A 17741-nucleotide genomic window follows, 5' to 3' on the forward strand; every position below is an offset into this window, starting at 1 on the left:
ATGAGAGGGAAATAACATCCACTCCTCCCTCTTTCCTTTCGTGCTGCTCTGCTTCTGATCTCTAATACGCCAACGACAGCACACACACACACACACACACACACACACACACACACACACACACACACACACACACACACACACACACACACACACACACACACACACACACACACACACACACACACACACACACACACACACACACACACACACACACACACACACACACACACAAGCACTTGAGATCCATTTGCATCCCCTTTTTCATTTTTTTTGTTCATGAGATGTTTGACAGGCTGCATCAATGCAAAAAAAAAAAAAAAATGAAGTGTGTGTGTGTCAGTGTGTGTGTGTGTGGGGGGGGGGGGCTGGAAAGCGAGGGACAAAATGGGTGAGACTTGAGAAAAGAGGCAGACCAATGAGAGAACAAGAGGCAGGCGGGGGGGGGGGGGAGAGACCAATGCACCGGTGAGAGGGAGAGAAAGCGAGAAAGAGAGGAGCAGGGAGAGATGAAGAGAGCAGGTGTTCTCTTTATCCACCTGCCACTTCACTGATCCCCGCCATGAAAGACTGAAACACGGAGGGAGAAATAACAAAAAAAAGGTGATGCATTACCAAACCACACTTTCCTTTTCTCTTTTCTCTGAGAGCCATGTCTTTTTAAGTGCATAGCAACAGATATGTACTACGTAAAGACACTATTTAAAATGAATGCACAATGCAAGAACTTTGACAAAACGAACCCATAAGTAGAATCTCAGCTTGCATGATTGACTTGGTCACGCAGAAAAGAAAAGAAAAAAAGATGTCCTTGTAAATGTTGGTGCTGAACCTTGTCAAGAGATATTCAAGAGCATGACTGGCAGTGGCCTGAGTCCTCAGCGTGGCAAGAGAGGCCAGTGAGTGACAGGTAACATTACCAGCATGCAGTCACCAAGCCACAGGGAAGTGCACACTGACAGGAGTGAGTAAGTTCTTTTCTCAGATGTAAAGTGTCGAAACAGGCCGGGGTTTCAGTGTAGTACTTCACCAGATGTTGTGTGATGTCTTTGTTGGCCTGGACCAGGCAGCAGATGCCTGTTGTCTCTGCTTCTCTTCATCACTGCCGAGTTGTCCAGGCGAGTGTAAAAACACTTAACCCCAACCACAAGTTTGGAAAGATGGCTCAGTAGCAGCCTGTCACTCAGATATGCTCTGGAGGGTGGGAATCTCTCTTTTGCTTTTTCTGCGTTTTAAATAACTGTCGACTATCGGTTAGTGATCTTGGTCCAAAAGCTATTAGGCCGGTTACGCTCCTACAGACTGCACAGTTTAAGCAAACAAAGCATCCTGAATTTGTGTAAGTATTTTGCAAATCAGGCTGATAATGCAGTGAAATGCACATAACCTTCAATCCAGTTAAAGGATTGGGCATTCTGGTCTGAGGGATTGTAAATATTGAGGTTCAACTTGTGCTGTTTTGATTGTGCTTTCTGAATTGTGACGGGGTTAATTGAGACAACAATGAAGAGGGGATGAGCCCTTGTAGCGAGGCTGATTCAGAAACACGTATCCTGAGTGGTCAGTGGACAGTAATAGCCCATAATCAGAGATGTTTTTGGGGTGAAAAGATTACCTTGGATACCTTGGTTCCAAAAGTTAACGGCACAAAGTTCCGGAAATCAAATACAGGTTTTTTTAGACCCACTTATTTAAATTGATTTAACCAGCTTGAGAATAAATATTCAATAAACAGAAAAAAATGATACTAAACAGCCATGAAAATATAACGAGACAAAAAGGAACCAAGGCTTATTAGATTAAGGGTACATATTGACGTAAAAGCACAGAGAGACAAAGAGACAAGCAAGATGATAAATCAGCGTCACGATACCATCGCACCAAGATTCTGTGGTGATGAACTGAAAAAATATCTGGCGTGTAAATGGCTGCAAAACCAGAAATAATTCTCTGACATCCAATTTGTTCTGAGCATCTCGAAAACATATTCACCTTTTTTACCCTCTTAGCTTCTCAAACACCTGCAGTCCCGAATCCTGTGAAATATCACGCGCAGGAAATGCTATTTCAATACACCAATTTACAGGGAATCTGTTCTTCTGTATAAAAAGGACATTTAGATTGAAAAGGAATGAATGTTCCTGTGTGCGCGCCATGTGGTTCAAATGATAATGAGACATTACTGTATTTATAGGGTGAGGGTGAGGACACACACACGCTTGCTTAACATATGCTTTGCTGTTCTAGTATTTATGGTGGCGTTCCTCCACTCATTTTGGCCTTTTTTTTGCAATTTCAAGGCTCGTTTCCCCAGCGACCGCAAAAACCATTACATCACTTTTACATTACTCACAGCTGAGCTTTCCTGAGTGTGTGACCAAGTAGTGCGTCCATGGGAGAATATGTGCATTGGGGAAATAAGTTAGAAAGAAAATGAAATGAATGTGAGTGGTTGTCTTGAATGATTAGCTTGATATTCACAACATGGAACCATAAGAGGTAAACCTTAATCGCCGTCATTCATTTTGACTGTCTATTAGTGCAGGAGGTAGAATTGTGGGCACAGTAACTCATAGTTTGGTCGTAACATAATAGAAAAATGGGGAGCGAGAAAAAAAAAAAATCACGTTTTCCTTCATACAGTGTATGTGATCTGATTCCTGTCTGTGTGACTGTTGCTTTTTGTTACACAGAAATACTGAAACTGCTAAAGATGAGGCAGCACACCGCTCTCAACACAAAGCTCAGATGCCCTCTCGCTGCTCGTCCTCTTTAATAAGTTAGCGACATATTCTTTTTGTTTCATTATTTATGGATTCGGGGTGGATTAATTGTAGGCACAAACTGACCTGATGATTTCCAAAGCACGGCGTCATAAACTATCCATTAACTGAGGTCAGTGTTGTCAGACGGTGCGGCAAATTGATCACTGATGTAACAGCCACTTTCTCAAATTTACAACTGACCTATTCACTGTCTGGACTTTGTATTAGTCATGCCTTTGCGACCACTGCCCTCGGCTCGGCTGTGTGGGCACTCTGATTTTATAGCGGAGTGATTATTAAAACACTTGTGTTATAATCTGTCTGAGGTCGACCTTTGGATTAAATCAATTAAACGAGACAAACAAAAACTACCATTAGTGCCATGGGCACTAATGGAAATTCTGGGTAGGGGTGGTTATTAGCTTTGATACTTCTTTAAAGTCAAATCTCTATTAGCAAGCACAATGTGATACTATTATACAACGCAGCAGGACGTGGGAAACACAGCTTGCACGTTCAGTAATGCTATTAACAAATCAACAACTTTTTTTCCCCCCCAAACTGGACTTGACAGTTGCTTTGAAACTAAAACAGAGGCATTGTTTAGAGCAGTGGTCGCGGGAGAGCTAGAGATGAAAAGAGGTTCCCTTCCACATGTTTGCGAGTGTCCACTATCCATTTGCTTCACAGTAGTATTTTGGATATTCAGCAAGAGAGGTACGAGTCCGCTGCCTTTCTTGAGTCATTTTTCACACTGACCCAGCATCCCTTTAATCTAACCTCCTTTGGTAAGTGCCGTGTTTCCACAGCAACATTTTGTAAACTTGTGACTTCTGTTTACACGGAAACGGCAGAAATGATGACCATCTACTGAAACAGATGCAGAAGAGCAACTGTATTTACTACGCCTGTGGTGCACATGGGATGCAGCAGCATTTCAGATACGTTGCGTTCTCCTCCATCTACATGGAGCCAGAGAGTTGAAGGAGCCATTCACAAAGAGCTGCTTTATCAGTGGCTCTGAGCACCATTGTATAAACAGATACTCAAAATACAACAAAAGTTGATTTTTTTAATCCTTTTTACTTAGAAACGTTGCATACATGGGGGAACTAGCATGACTCTGAGATGAGGGGGATCTCTGATGATGGGGTTTCATTAGCGTGTATTCTGCTTTTCCTTGTTAATCTCGCCTTGGTGATGATGTACCAACACGATGTTGTCACACATTCTGCACCAGTCAGAAAGGTGGGGGCTGCGGGGGTGTGTCAACATTGTAAAGGTGCTTGGTTTTAAACGTAAACGCCTCGCCAATATTTCTCAGGCACACTCTAAACATGTTAAACACACATTATTTATTACATATAAAGGTACAGCAATAAGATCATAATATCAAAGAGATAAAACCTGAAGAAGATCTCAAACTAACTTGGGTTAGAAAAATTAAAGAAGCTACAGTCTTGGGTTTTGTAAATATTACAGGCCCAGCATTACAATTTGAGACAGGGACAACATACGAGAAACGAAAATATCTTGTCGAGCTCAACTTGCAAACTGCAAACAAAATGTATATTGGAATTAAAAGCTCAATAGTTGTGTTTATATGGGCATTTTTTTTGTCAATCTGATTGAATCCTTTACGATTCAAGGATCCAATTTCCCCATTTCATTTCAATCCCATAATGCTTTGCAATGTGACATTTGCAGTTTGTGACATGCACACAGATTCCCACCTCTGGCTTCACCCAGACGCTCTCCAGTATTAAAAAACTGAATAAGCCGAAGTGATTATGCTTGTCGTGCTTTTTAATTTTTTTGAAACTGCAATATTAAAGAAACACACTCTTGGTTCAAAATAAGGAAGAGACGAGAGCGGGTCACCCTTTGGCGTGATGCTTCACGCATTACGTCACAGACATGTACACAAAGCTTGCACTGCAGGAAGTAACCCGATGTTCTGTTTATATGGATTATGATCAGATCAAAAACAGGACTCCATTTATCCCCTCGGATCTGATCGTAATTTCAATCAGATGGTGCAAATATAATCAGATTGAAGTGTTTACATGGTGCAAATTAAATTGTGTCAGCATTTAAACAGATTACCTTTGGTCCATGTAAGCACAGCGAGATTATCTGAAGCAAAACTGAACACCTTTGTGAAGTCATATTTTTTTGACAGAAACATGTGTACTCAATGAAGTGGCCGGTGAGTAAATACAGTATGCAAGTTGTGCTGTGTGTGAATGAGGCTACATTGAATGGCTATAATAATTTTTAATTCATTAGCCTTTATTTATTCAGGAGAAACACATTGAGATTAATAATCTCTTTTGCAAGCGTGTCCTGGTATAATAATCTATATCTATAATAATCCACATCCACACACACAACGAACAGTCCCAGAGGATCCCTGCCCTTAATTAAGCAGCACTCATTAGTGTATGTGTCTTATGTGTTGTGTCTACCCTTAAAATAATATCAGATGCAAGTGTGTTTGTAGCTGTTTATTTCAGAGCGTACGAGTGTATGGCTGTGTTTTTTGAAGGGATGTCTGTGTTTCCGCTTCAGAACGTGTGTGTGTTTGTGTGTTTACGCGGGTGTGCGTGACCCTGACCCTGTTTTGGCAGTCTTTTGTAGTGAGCTAATGATGGGACCGCTTTACACCAACTATATCTGCAAGGGCCTTGATCTGGATTAGAATTCTGCTTTAATGAAGGGAAAAGTAGGACAGAAACACACATGCACAAGCATCAATAAACATGAACGCAGACAAACATGCACATGCGGACCCTCTCACCAAAATGGTCCTCGAGAAAACCGAACATTCAAACTTACAAAGAAAATATGTGAAAACCGACGGTAGGCTTCAGATCCATCACACATGTAACTAATAAACACACTGACCTGGCACTGAAGGAGTGTTTGCCCTGAGGTCGCTCCACTCCCGTCGGCTTCTCGACAACAGAACTGGCTGCCTGAAAAGAACACACACAGCAAAAAGATTGTGTCAATTAAATGCCCTGTAACAACAATCATAACAAAAATTCAAAAAAAAAAAGCTCTAAATCTCGAATTAGTTGATAAACATTAAGAAGCATTACAAAAACAAAAACAATCAACATCACTTCTGGATTGCAGGGCAAAGAATTAACCATGCAACATGAAAAAATGTGGATGAAAGACAAAGAGAAGGAATTTCAGAATCAGCACCTGGGAACATGTACGTCATGTGTGAAACTTAGACGAGAGAGCGATACAAAGGGAGGTGAGTGAATAAACGAGTGAAGCCATGAGTGAAGGAGCTGCTAATTTGATGGATGGATGATGTACAAATAGCAATTACAATTTAAAGGCAACAAGACAGTGTTGTCAAGCAGCAATAAATAACACTGTCAATGGGCATGGCAACCAGGAGAAAGACAGAGCGGGTGAGGGAGGAAAAGTGCAGTGGTGAGCCAGCAGGAGACATAATAATCAGTTTATACACTGCACATGGGACTTGTATGTACGAGTGTGTACAGTTGTCTTAAGAGGCACAGATAGTTGATTCATACTATACGTCATCTGCCATGCATGTACTTAACTTCTAACAGCTCCATATGTTGTTTACTTCACAGAATGGACGCTGTCTCATGGAAATCTCTACTATCTATTAAGTTCAGCAACGAAGCCAACCTTTGTGAACCCAAGAACACTTTGGGGTATTTAGCCAAGGATACTGCTATACTACTATATATATACATAAACAAATTAATAATATTGTATTTTAGAAAAGGGGCACAATAATTTATTCATATAAGTGCATGTAAGTCAAAGCTCTTTAACCATTATGCAGCCACATGCCATCACAATAATTGAGACTCCAATCAAAAAGCATGAACACTTCCAACAGCACAACATTATTTGCATATACCACATGATACAGACTCTAAGTGACTGACATTTTTAATTGGTAGTGTAGAAGATTCTATTGTCATACAGTGCCATCTAGTAGCACCAGTTGGTACATATGAATATTTTTAATTATATGTCCCTTCTGAATGTAAAGCAAGGCAACATTATTTATATAGCACCAGTCACAGGGAATCCACAGTACTTTACAAGAAATAAAAGAAAAAAATTAAAACGAGGTGACAAATAATCTTAATCTTGAAGCGATTAAGAAATGTATTAAAACAAAGCAATTAAGAAAAGCATATAAATAATGATCCATAAAGTAAACAATGTTCACATAAAGGTAACAAATTGCATAAAATAAGTTGTTTAATGGAAAGCCTGAACAAATAATAATGTTTGAAGGCCTGATTTTAAAGATGTGAGAGAATGTAGGTTGTGTGAACACCTAAATAACTAACAAAAGTGTGTTTTATAGTCCAGAAAATGTGATTATCACCCCACTGGAGCGATGAGCAACCACATTGAACTGCGACTAGCATTGTTAGCCACTCTCATGACAATTTGGTAGACAATAGGATCTAGCTCCGTCTGAAAAGGTAACTTCTTCACAACAATGACCATTCAAGATATTTTTTTACTGAACTTTGTTGGAAGTAAAAGCTTTAAAGAAGTAAACAGATTATATTGAGCCTTAGCATCAGATTTCCTGAGCTTTTTCCTTTTTTAGAGCGGCTGGCTAATGAAATGTATTGAAATGTTTGTTTTGATGAAAAAGATGTGGACCAGCAACATCCCTACTTTGGACACCGACTCCAATAACAGCATACTATGAACTGCAGCTGCAATGATTGAAGCACAGGCTGCACAGCAATGCAAACAACAGTTGGAATTTGTACATGCATTAAAGTATTAATCTAGAAATCCACTAGTTCAGGATATTCAAAAACTAAAACACAGAACACATATGTTAATATGTGGGCTTGTTTATGCGAGCATATGGAGAAAAACACACACAGGTCAATAGGGCCCTGTTTCAGCAGTCGGCCCTAATGGACTCTCCACATAACCTTCCACCTTTGACCCCCCCCCCCAGCATCCCACCATAGTGCCATATGACCGGCTCCACCTGTCACACAATGACAGAGGCAAAGACCAAAGAGAACCGAGAGCATGACAAATTAGAAAGGAGGGTTGAAAAATCTACGACAGATGTCGGGGAGCACAGAAGTGAAGATGATTGAGAATCAGAGCCTGGAACGCGAGTCGGTGTTAGGAGGGATAGGGACATAGAGGAAGGTGAGGTGAGACCCAGGCAGTGAGCGGCAGGCTGCCAGTACAGTAAACATATGTTTGGGTTTCGGTGGCCTGATAATCAATTAGTCTGGCCTGGCTGTTGATGCCGTCATGTGAGCTTAATTAGTAAGGATATGACAGGTAACATCAATCACAGTAACCTCTTTGCCATAACAGCCACTCACACATTAATCGAAAAGCCTCTGGTGCTTAATCATGTCTCATTTAATAATTGCACGCAGAAATAGTCTCTCTACTCTTCGCTCTCGCTCTTCGGAAGAGCAACATATTAATTACAAAGGCCTGCCATGTATGTTACTTATTAAAGGCTAATTTAAAACAAGTAAATGAATCTGAACGAATAAATGTGTGTCATTATTCATATTAGCATTTTGGCGATGCTCTGAACACATAATTATACACATTGAACTCCCTGTTGTTTGAGACCATCAAAGCCAGAATTCCAACTCTTACTGGCTTGTCGATATACTTTATTCCCCACAACAAGAATGCATAATATTTATATTTGGAGAAGAGTACATTCTTGACACATGTATAAAATTGACAAAAAATCTCAAGTGTTTCAAGATTGATCAGTTCTGTCATGGTTGTCAAAAGACAACCAATGCATCGAAGCATAACGCGAGCATCTTCATAATGAAGGACGCCACACAGACCAGCCATAAAATTACGACCACCTGCATTTGAATGTGTTCTAACTTCCTGATATATGCCGCCAACGAACAGGTCCAATGATAAAGAATGAAAACATCTGAGTTTCATTTCACTTGTCAGGAGTCATATTGTTATGGCTGATATATGTATATTTACTAAGCCAATAAAACTGGCAAAATGATAAAAGGCCTGGTGCTTCAAGAACGAATACTTTTTACATGACAACAATTTATTACAGAGACATCAAAGACCAGTATTGAGAAAAAGTACATACATCAGTCTGTTGACGCTGGACAGCTTAATCAATACTTGTGAGCTTTCCAAAAAGTGGACAATACAGGAGGAGGATTTGCATTTTAACTTTGTGATAGATAGTCCCACTTTAAAAAAAAAAAAAGAACTATGCTGGTAATAAATGGACTGCAAGCATTTAGTCTTCTCAGTCCATTCAAATAATTGCTTAAAGCAGATAAAAAAAAGACCAAACTATTAGTAATATTACTAATTACTGAATAACCAATCAAGCTAAGTGTTTCCTGAAAACGCTCCAAGAGTCAGTATGATGAATTAGTAGGAATGCATGCTGGGCATTTTCTGGTAAATGTATGTATGCGTGTAAGTCTGTATGAAAGTGATAAAGTCGAGGTGATCCATCTTGAAATATCACTTTGGGAATGTGCATGATGAATAGAGAAGTCAGAGGGCCAGACCGAACGGAGAAGAAAATGGATAATATACAAAATATAATTTTCTGTTAAACTAATGAAACAATAAATTAAAACACTCCAACTATGCGGCTGGAAGAAAAAACAATGGTTAACTTCTTAGTTTAATAAACTGACGGCCACACAAATATGAGACAAAAATACATATTATGATTAGTGGTGGTGGTTAAGTCTTCAGAAACACTATAGATTTTAATTTAATGATTGATCGCTGGATTTTGCTCAGTAGCTATGGTTGTTTTTTTTTTTTTTTAGCCAGGTATGTTTATAATAATTGGTGGCTTTTCTTGACTTCCTGATTCTTCTCTGGGAGCCAAGGACTGAAGATACTTGAAAGCACTGCCGCCTCAGGCTTAAGGAGGAACCAGCAATAATTGTCTTCAGTTAAAAAAGCTGTCTTCATTTAAGTTTGATATTTGAAGGCAACAATGCAATACAAACATAATTTTCATTATTCATATGACAGCAAACATGTGATATCTTCCATTGATACTTTAAAACTTTTTGATCGAACATCAAGCAAAAAAACACCTCAAGGACAAAACCTTTGATGCATATTCGTGAAAGGTTGCATATTACTTAGAAAGGGGAAAAAAAGAAGTAAGAAAAAAGAAATAATGCACTTTTTGGGGGGTTTTGAAAAACTTAAAAGCAGATTTTTAGATGGCTCTGCTTTGAGATTTTGGCTCCATTTACTCAATGTTTCACATGAAAATGCTCTTTTTGCATTTTTGTTGAAAGAGTTTTGTGTTTTCATGGCTATGTGTTGAAAACGATGTCCATTTACAAGGAGACAGCAGAAATACTGAAAATGACGTGTATTGTTTTCCCCACAAAAAAGATGGGAGTACACTGATATTCGTCTGGACAGACAACCAAGTTTAATTGCTATTACGGTGGCTCTCAATTATAAAACTACCAAATCCCAGGACAATATGGACCTGGTGCGAATGAGCAGCAGCGTTTTAGAAAAGGTCCGTTTTCCCCCCATTTGCAGTGAGATGGAGCCGGAGCATTTTCGAAAAGTTCAACCTTGGGAGATGTTGTCAAAAAGGTGCATTTTCAGTGGTTCCAAGCACCGTTGTCATGTAAACGGCAACAAAACCTTCCCATTTTCAATTGAAAACATTGTGTAAAGCCTGTGGATGCCTAAATTCACCGCCAAATGATTCTTTTTAGACACTGCTCACAAACGGTTACCGTCATGTGATCAGAATAATAAATATTGAAAAATTCCTTGAAATAATACTGGACAACGTGACTTGGGACAGAACGAATATGTGACATGCTTTTCGGTTTGTTCTGCCCTGTTGAATTTCAATAACTAAATAAAGCAGGAAGTAAACAACACTATATCATCGACGGGACACTCATTTCCCTGAAGCATCAGCAGTAACCCACTGATTGGCAGTTATATAGCGACTTAATGAATCTATGGTCAAATGTGTAGTTGTACGCAAATAGAAAGAGGGAAAGTTCAAACTAAGCATTCCTCAATAGAATGTAATGGGTGTATTTAAGGTAAATAAAATGATTATGCATTGGAGGTGAAAAAGCCACAATGCATAGATGCAGGTGTGCACATACACACTCACACACACCAGCGTGATAAATAAATGCAGCACAGCCTTATTAGCCCCAGTAGTATTGTAGGCAGGAGGGAGTACTCCCAGCTTGATTAACACACAGGAGCTGCCCTGCAACCCTACGAGGGTGTGTGTGTGTGTGTGTGTGTGTGTGTGTGTGTGTGTCTTGTACGCATGACAGAAAGTGATTCTGCAGTTTACTGTATTCATTTGTGCTTGGCATTTAAAAAGAAAAGAAAAAGTACGCTCAGAACCAGTAAATCTCTCAGAGTTGAAATTATATAAAGTGAGAGGGGGACAAAAGAGACAGAAACAGAAGAAAGACAGAAAATTACTGCAAGAGGAGTACTTTCGTCTGCCCTCATCGCTCTCAGCAAAAGGCCAAGTGACAATTTGAACAATTACCCGGAGCCATTACCTCCATCTGAACCTGGACGGCTGCGAGGAGACAGATGAGCGAGTGACTGTGAGGGTGTGCGTGTGTGAATGAGTGAGGTATAGTCAAGGAAACCAAAAAAAAAAAAGGGATCCAAAAAAGAAGGAAAAAAAAAAAGAGCCTTCTACATTTACTCTGGTCTCATGCCCAAGCCCAACACTCTGTTCAGTAGTTCCTGCAGTGCAGCAGGCATCAGACAGAGAAGCAGAGAAATGTGAGCCAACAAAGGCTGTCAAACTGGAAGAAAAGACTTCCAGGCAAAATAGTGAAAAAAGGGTTTTATTTTAAAATTATAATGACTAAACTGAGCATTCCAATGTTGACAGAACACTTCAGGTTAGCAATGTCAAATCCAAGACAACTCGGGTCAAACTTTGATTGAAATTCGTTCCTGAGAGTCAAAATATTTCTCTCGCACACTGTTCCAGTCTCACTTGCCAAATATTGATCATTCAGATGTGTGCTGTCGAAAGGCTTTAATACTTGACACATAGCCAAAACCAAAGTATTTCTTTGGGTTTCAGAAAACCTATTATTTTTTAATTAATTATTCATTTTCTTTCTTTTTGCTTTTCAGAGATGGAGCATTTATTGTCTTTATGCTTTTTAGGAATTATTTTCCTTGATTGTGACACCATGTGATTAGAGCAGATAAGCGAAATGATATGCAGAACATGAATGCAAAGTGAATGCATGTTGATGCTGCAAAAAATAGAATCACGTAGCCCGACAATGAACTGAATAGGGAGATTATACGACAGGTAACCACACCCAGTTTGCCCTGAATGCATGTTTTCAAACATTGGAAAGAAAGAACCACTACACCACAGTCAAAACACTACGTTGGTAGTTAAATTCTTCTTTGCCTTGCTAAGCAAGTGAAATCAGTGGAAGGTGCTTTAAATGTTATTATGAACTTCTACTGCGTAGGAATGATCTGATCTGCATATTTAGAAAAGGATATGAGAAGCTAATTTGAACGATTTTGTGGTCAGAGAAATGAAGTTAAGTGATTAGTAGGGTAACTAATTGAATAATGCGACTCTTCAAATGGCTGAAGGGACTTTAATAACAGGGCAGAAGTAGAAGAATTCAACTTAAGTGAGTCTTTTATGAAACAAATCTCTGAAAATGTCCAACTTTTCCTCAGCTAACCTGCTTGCAAATCACTTTTCTGACTGGATTTAAAACTATTTGCTCTGATTACAATGTCATCTCATGAACAATACAACTTTTGTTTCTCTGAAGGAAAAGTGCTTAATTTATATCTCTGCATTTCTCGACATTATAATCAACATTCTGATCAAACGCAACGGTTCTTATGCATTTATCTTATGAGATTTTCACCTGAAATTCAGAGAGGAATTCCAGCCATCACTGTAGCTATGGGTTGCAAATCAAAACACCGCATGTTTTTTTTGGTATCACGAATTACCACAGGAGCTAGCCATTGTGGAGTTGATGTTAATGAATGGAATCATTAGCAAGACAACAAATCTGGCCCTTTGTTGTTGAATCATGCAGGACATACTTTACGAGTGTGGTCTGTATATCCTCAAGCTAGATCAGTCAGCAAAAAAAAAAAAAAAAAAAAAAAAAGCCCCAAAAAACAAGCAGAGAGACTGACCACCTCAGAGAAACAATCAAGTCCCCCAGTAGAGCCGAGCCTTGGAAACAAGACATTCAGCGGGGAATATGGCCTGATTAAAAAGCATGTTTGTCCAGTAAAGACTCTCATGGGTCAAAGGCTCATGACTCAAGAGTCCAATCAAGAGTTGAGTTTCTTCAACCAGCAAACTTGAGGGAGCTTTAGTGTCCTCCGATCTGTTGGGGAAACTGGAACACCACAGCATCTCTAATGCAACTGGCACACTGCATAATGATTTTATCTGTTGTGATGCTCTGGTAAGTAAATGCATGTTTATATGCATGATTAGAGGGGGAAAAAAAAAAGGTGTATTATATGTAATTATGCACATAAATATTAGGTGGGGGATTAATATAAGACTTATTTTTTGACAGAGAAAGCTGAAAAATATTTGAGGAGGATAATTAACTCAGAATAAACAGTGATGATAGCAGGAACTGCAAATGGAGATTTCAGAATAACCTTTAGTGAAGGCGCTCCTTATTCGCAGTTCAAATAAAATCCAAGGAATTTACAGAGCACCGTCAATGCAAAAATAAAAATCACACTAGATTAATCAACCGATGTTCATATATTGAGAAGGGATGGAGAAAACGTAGGGGGATAGAAGACAGTATGAGATTAGTTTCTGAGCTAAAAGAGAATGAAAGACTAGACATTATAGATTACTTGATTAAACATCAGACACTAATCCAGATGCCGTAAACACATTTTAGTTGAGTGGCTAAAATAGTGCAAAAATAACTTAATTTAACTTTAAATGTTTTGTTGTTTATGTGTCACAGTGTACACGTGATGAGAATACATTCACAAAGTCAAACTATTACTATGGCGACATGGTCGACATAAAATCAATTGTGATGAAACCGTCTGGTGTAAAATTAAATGCCAAAAATAAATAAATAAATAAAAAAATGTGTACATAGCTGTTGTATTTTGCATGGTTTTACACATTTTGCCGACAGCATGGCTTTGAGATCAGTATGATAACAACGAGGTACCGAGCTTTCATGGCAGGATCATTGATGCGTCAGTGTCGTGTTCTGTCGCGTCCGCTACTCTTAAGAAATGTATTAAAAAAGCAGTGCTTTCTTTGAAATGTTTACATTTTTCTAGGTGTTTGGGGGGTTGTTAGTTTTTACAGTTTAAGAATATGTACATTCTGGGACCAAACTGTTAAAAAAACAAAAAACAAAATACAAAAGTTCGAAATAAGACACAGATGTAAATGTGAGTTTAGGCCGTTGTGAGGAAGGAGGACGAGGAGAAGGTAAAGTATAGTTGAGGGAGAACAGAGGCAACAGGAGAATGGAACAAGTGTTCGCCCTTTGGCCTTTTAGAAGACAGAGAGAGAAGAAAATGAAAAGAAGGCGGAGAAGAAATGGTCATCCGTCTTTGTTAATGGAGCCTGATGTGTCAGAGTGTGTCTGGATAACAAAGGACAGGAAGACGTAAAGGCACCATTCAGCCCAACCCTTAAACACATCCATGTATCTCACACACATGGAAATTGCTGAGTCATGTCCACACTCCACTTGAGGTAAAACAGGTAATACTGCGAAAGAACATGTGTCGATATTTGCGATGTTTTAAAAAAAACACACAAAAAAACACAAAAAACTGCAAATACCTACTTTTGTATGTTTTTGGTCTTACTTTGATTTAATTACAAACCAATTAAAGAGAAATTTCTAATCGGATTCTTTCAGTCGTCAATAAGATTACTGATCCTATTTTCTATTCTCTTCAGTTCACAGGCAGCGAGGAAAATGTTGCATCTATCCTGCTGAAAGGGAGGCCATGGGGTCATCAAAATCAAAGTGTTTATCCCCTCAGGAGTTTTAATGTGCTTTAGCATATTTTTGGGAAAATATGCCTATTAGATTACAACAGCAGCTTTATGGTGCCCGTAACGATTCTTTGAAGAAAATCAATAGCTTGCACAAAAAAACATGGTGGTATCAGTTTGCATGCCTGATGAAGTTTGATCCAGCTAACACCATTTGTCCAAGTCTGCTCTGTACTCAAAAGACAAGAAACTGACTCCAAATTAGATTTAAATACAAAAACCAAGACTTTCCCCCAGAAACATATGCATTAAAAAGTAAACATAGAGTGCAATGTTGCTTTTAATCCTTTCAAATATATTCTGTGATTTCAATGAGTGTTTTCTGGACACTAATTTTCCTTTATGTCTATTGTATTGTAAATGCATAAATGATCCCATCTCGAAACTTGGCATGCTTTATTTTTATGCTGTAGATTATATTTTCTATAGATTTATCAGGTGTGTGACTAGAGGCAGAGCTTTCTTGCCTTTGAGATACACTGCAAGTTGTTTCGTTCACTGCAGACATGTTTGAGTATTAATAGTTCATATACACCATAGAGATAATACATCATTTGCTTCCTGATATTGCTGTGTGATCTCAAGACTTGCACACACGAAAATGCGAGTTATGTGTGAATCTTAATCCAATCAGCCTTTTAGGGTCTTACCATGAGTGTGTTGTCTCCATTGAAGGAGGGTTCAGTCTCTGTTGTCGGCGGGCTGAGGGCCGAGTCACTGCTGCTCCTCACCAGCAGGGGCGTACCTAAAGAAATGCACACAGAAAGGTACAAAATAACCAAGATGCATATATTTGCAAGAGTTCTTTTAACACCCGAGGCTCAGTATGAAAGATCTGGTTGGATACATGTACTGATGGTTGCAATGCAAATTAGAAATTGTAATCTGCAAAATCAAACAAGGTAAAAATTGGTAAGGTTCATTTGTATTTTTTATAGAATAGAAACTGAGCGATTTCAGCAGAAGCAGCAACCTGTGAGCCGCTATATGTGTAAATTGTGTCCTGGTGTGCTTGTAACTAAACACGAAACGGAGAAGAAAAGTCAGGATCAGCTCAGAACTGCGTGACAAACAATAACTCTTAAACTTTATTGCACAGTTTTAAGTTTGATTTATTTTCATAAGCCCTCTCCACTCTCACTCTGCTAACACGCGTCTCTTTCCAATCAGCACAGTGACTCTGTCTATCAAAGGCACAATATACAGTGTGTACACACCCACACATACTGATGTCTCAAATGTGTTTGTCCTAAAACCGCTGATGCTATTTCGATGCAGGCACAGGTCAGCGAAATTCATGTCTAATAATAATTTTTCAGTTGACAAGATAGACGGTGAGACAGTCATGGCACACAACACAAAGGGCCGGGAGTGTTTCTTTATAAGTGTCAAAGCAGGATGAGAAAGAAACAGAGAGATGAGAGGACTTTGTTAAGTTGTTGGTTTGACAACAACAACTTCTGTGCAGTCGTTGGGATATTTCTGTGAAAACTAGCAAAAGCATTTTATGCTGAAAGAAAAGCAAATACCAATATTGGAACAATATTATGTATACATATATGAATGCGTTTGTGAGAAAGGTGATGGATGAGTGGAAGCAAGGACAAATGATTTGATAAATGGTTGAAAAGATGGTTAAATGGATGGACGGTTACATGGTCTGGAACTACCATTGAGCTAATGTTAACTTTACTGGAAGCAAATGGCAACAGTGTAATTTTTCAATTTTTTTTGTCCCCCCCCAAAAGTGAAAACTTCAGAGAAGTGCTGTGTCTAAACTGCTTGCAAAACCTTTACCAGTGCACAATGTGCCCTGCGAAACAGATGGTGAAACTCTACAGATATTACCATTTGTATAATGGTAAAAAGAAAGAAGGGAAAAAGTGATGCAGTGTTATGACTGTTGATAAGGGAACATTAGGTACAAGTAAAAGCTACACAAAGAAAGACGAATGAAGGGAAGAAAGCAGGAATCTTAGATATTCACTATTTGAATTGATACCAGGAGTTTCTGGTGACTACATTTGAGGCTCATTCCTGAAGTTAATGTAAGATTCCCTCCCTTCCTATTCCATCAGAGCACACCCTTGGTGTTCATGCATCCAAATGGGCAATAAGTGGCTGACTTGCAGGTTTGTGTGTGCAAGTAGGTAACATATGATACTGTCTGCATCTCATCAGCTCCCTGCATAAAATCATCATTTACCTCAAACTGATGAATGAAATACGCCACGCCGCTGCCCGCGCTGCTGCCGGAGCTTGTGGAAATAGTGACTGTAATTGAGTGGGAAAGTCAACACTGCAAAAAGCTAAGCAAATAAATAAGATTTATAAGTGGTGGCATTATCATTATCTGTGTGGTACACTCCCAAACCTCCAACCTCCAACCCCCCTCTCATAGGGACCATCAATCCATACATACATTAGGAACCCTGCCATGTTCGCGTCTACAGTTCAATCGGGAATAGAAAAGCAAAGGTGGAAGTGGTGTGGGTGGAGGGGACTCTGCATGGCAGGACTACTCAGAAGACAGGCCAAATGATATTTGTAGGGTCATATATTGATTGCTACAAAATGGACCCTAGGTGCTCTTAAGCCCGGCTGTGGGATATGGATTACATTAAACCTCTAATCAATCCATCTCGTCAAAGGGAGGCAACCAAAGAAAGATGAATGGATGGGGGAACACAAGTGCTCCAAATGAGTTTGTTGAGAGAGACGGGGACAATGGGGAGAAAATCACTTGCAATACACAATATAAAAGTGCAAGTATGACAAAGTGTGCAGAAAATATAAAAAGTAATTTGAGTATCACAAAAGAAATCAAGATGTCTATGTAGGGGAATAATGGGGCACCGATT

General features: G+C 39.1%; 1 protein-coding gene across 4 annotated transcripts in view; it reads right to left on the bottom strand.

Annotated features, from left to right (window-relative positions):
* Positions 1-17741, bottom strand: part of pard3bb (par-3 family cell polarity regulator beta b) — a 218989-nt gene that overhangs the window by 152716 nt on the left and 48532 nt on the right. For all 4 annotated transcript variants that reach the window (XM_080497881.1, XM_080497880.1, XM_080497882.1 and 1 more), the window contains 2 exons: positions 15531-15625; positions 5676-5746 (listed from right to left, as the gene is read on the bottom strand). In XM_080497881.1, coding sequence (XP_080354007.1) covers positions 5676-5746; positions 15531-15625 — 166 coding nt within the window. The remainder of the gene's footprint in view (positions 1-5675; positions 5747-15530; positions 15626-17741) is intronic.

The sequence above is a fragment of the Blennius ocellaris genome, assembly GCF_963422515.1.
Source record: "Blennius ocellaris genome assembly, chromosome: 6".
Lineage (NCBI taxonomy): Eukaryota > Metazoa > Chordata > Actinopteri > Blenniiformes > Blenniidae > Blennius > Blennius ocellaris.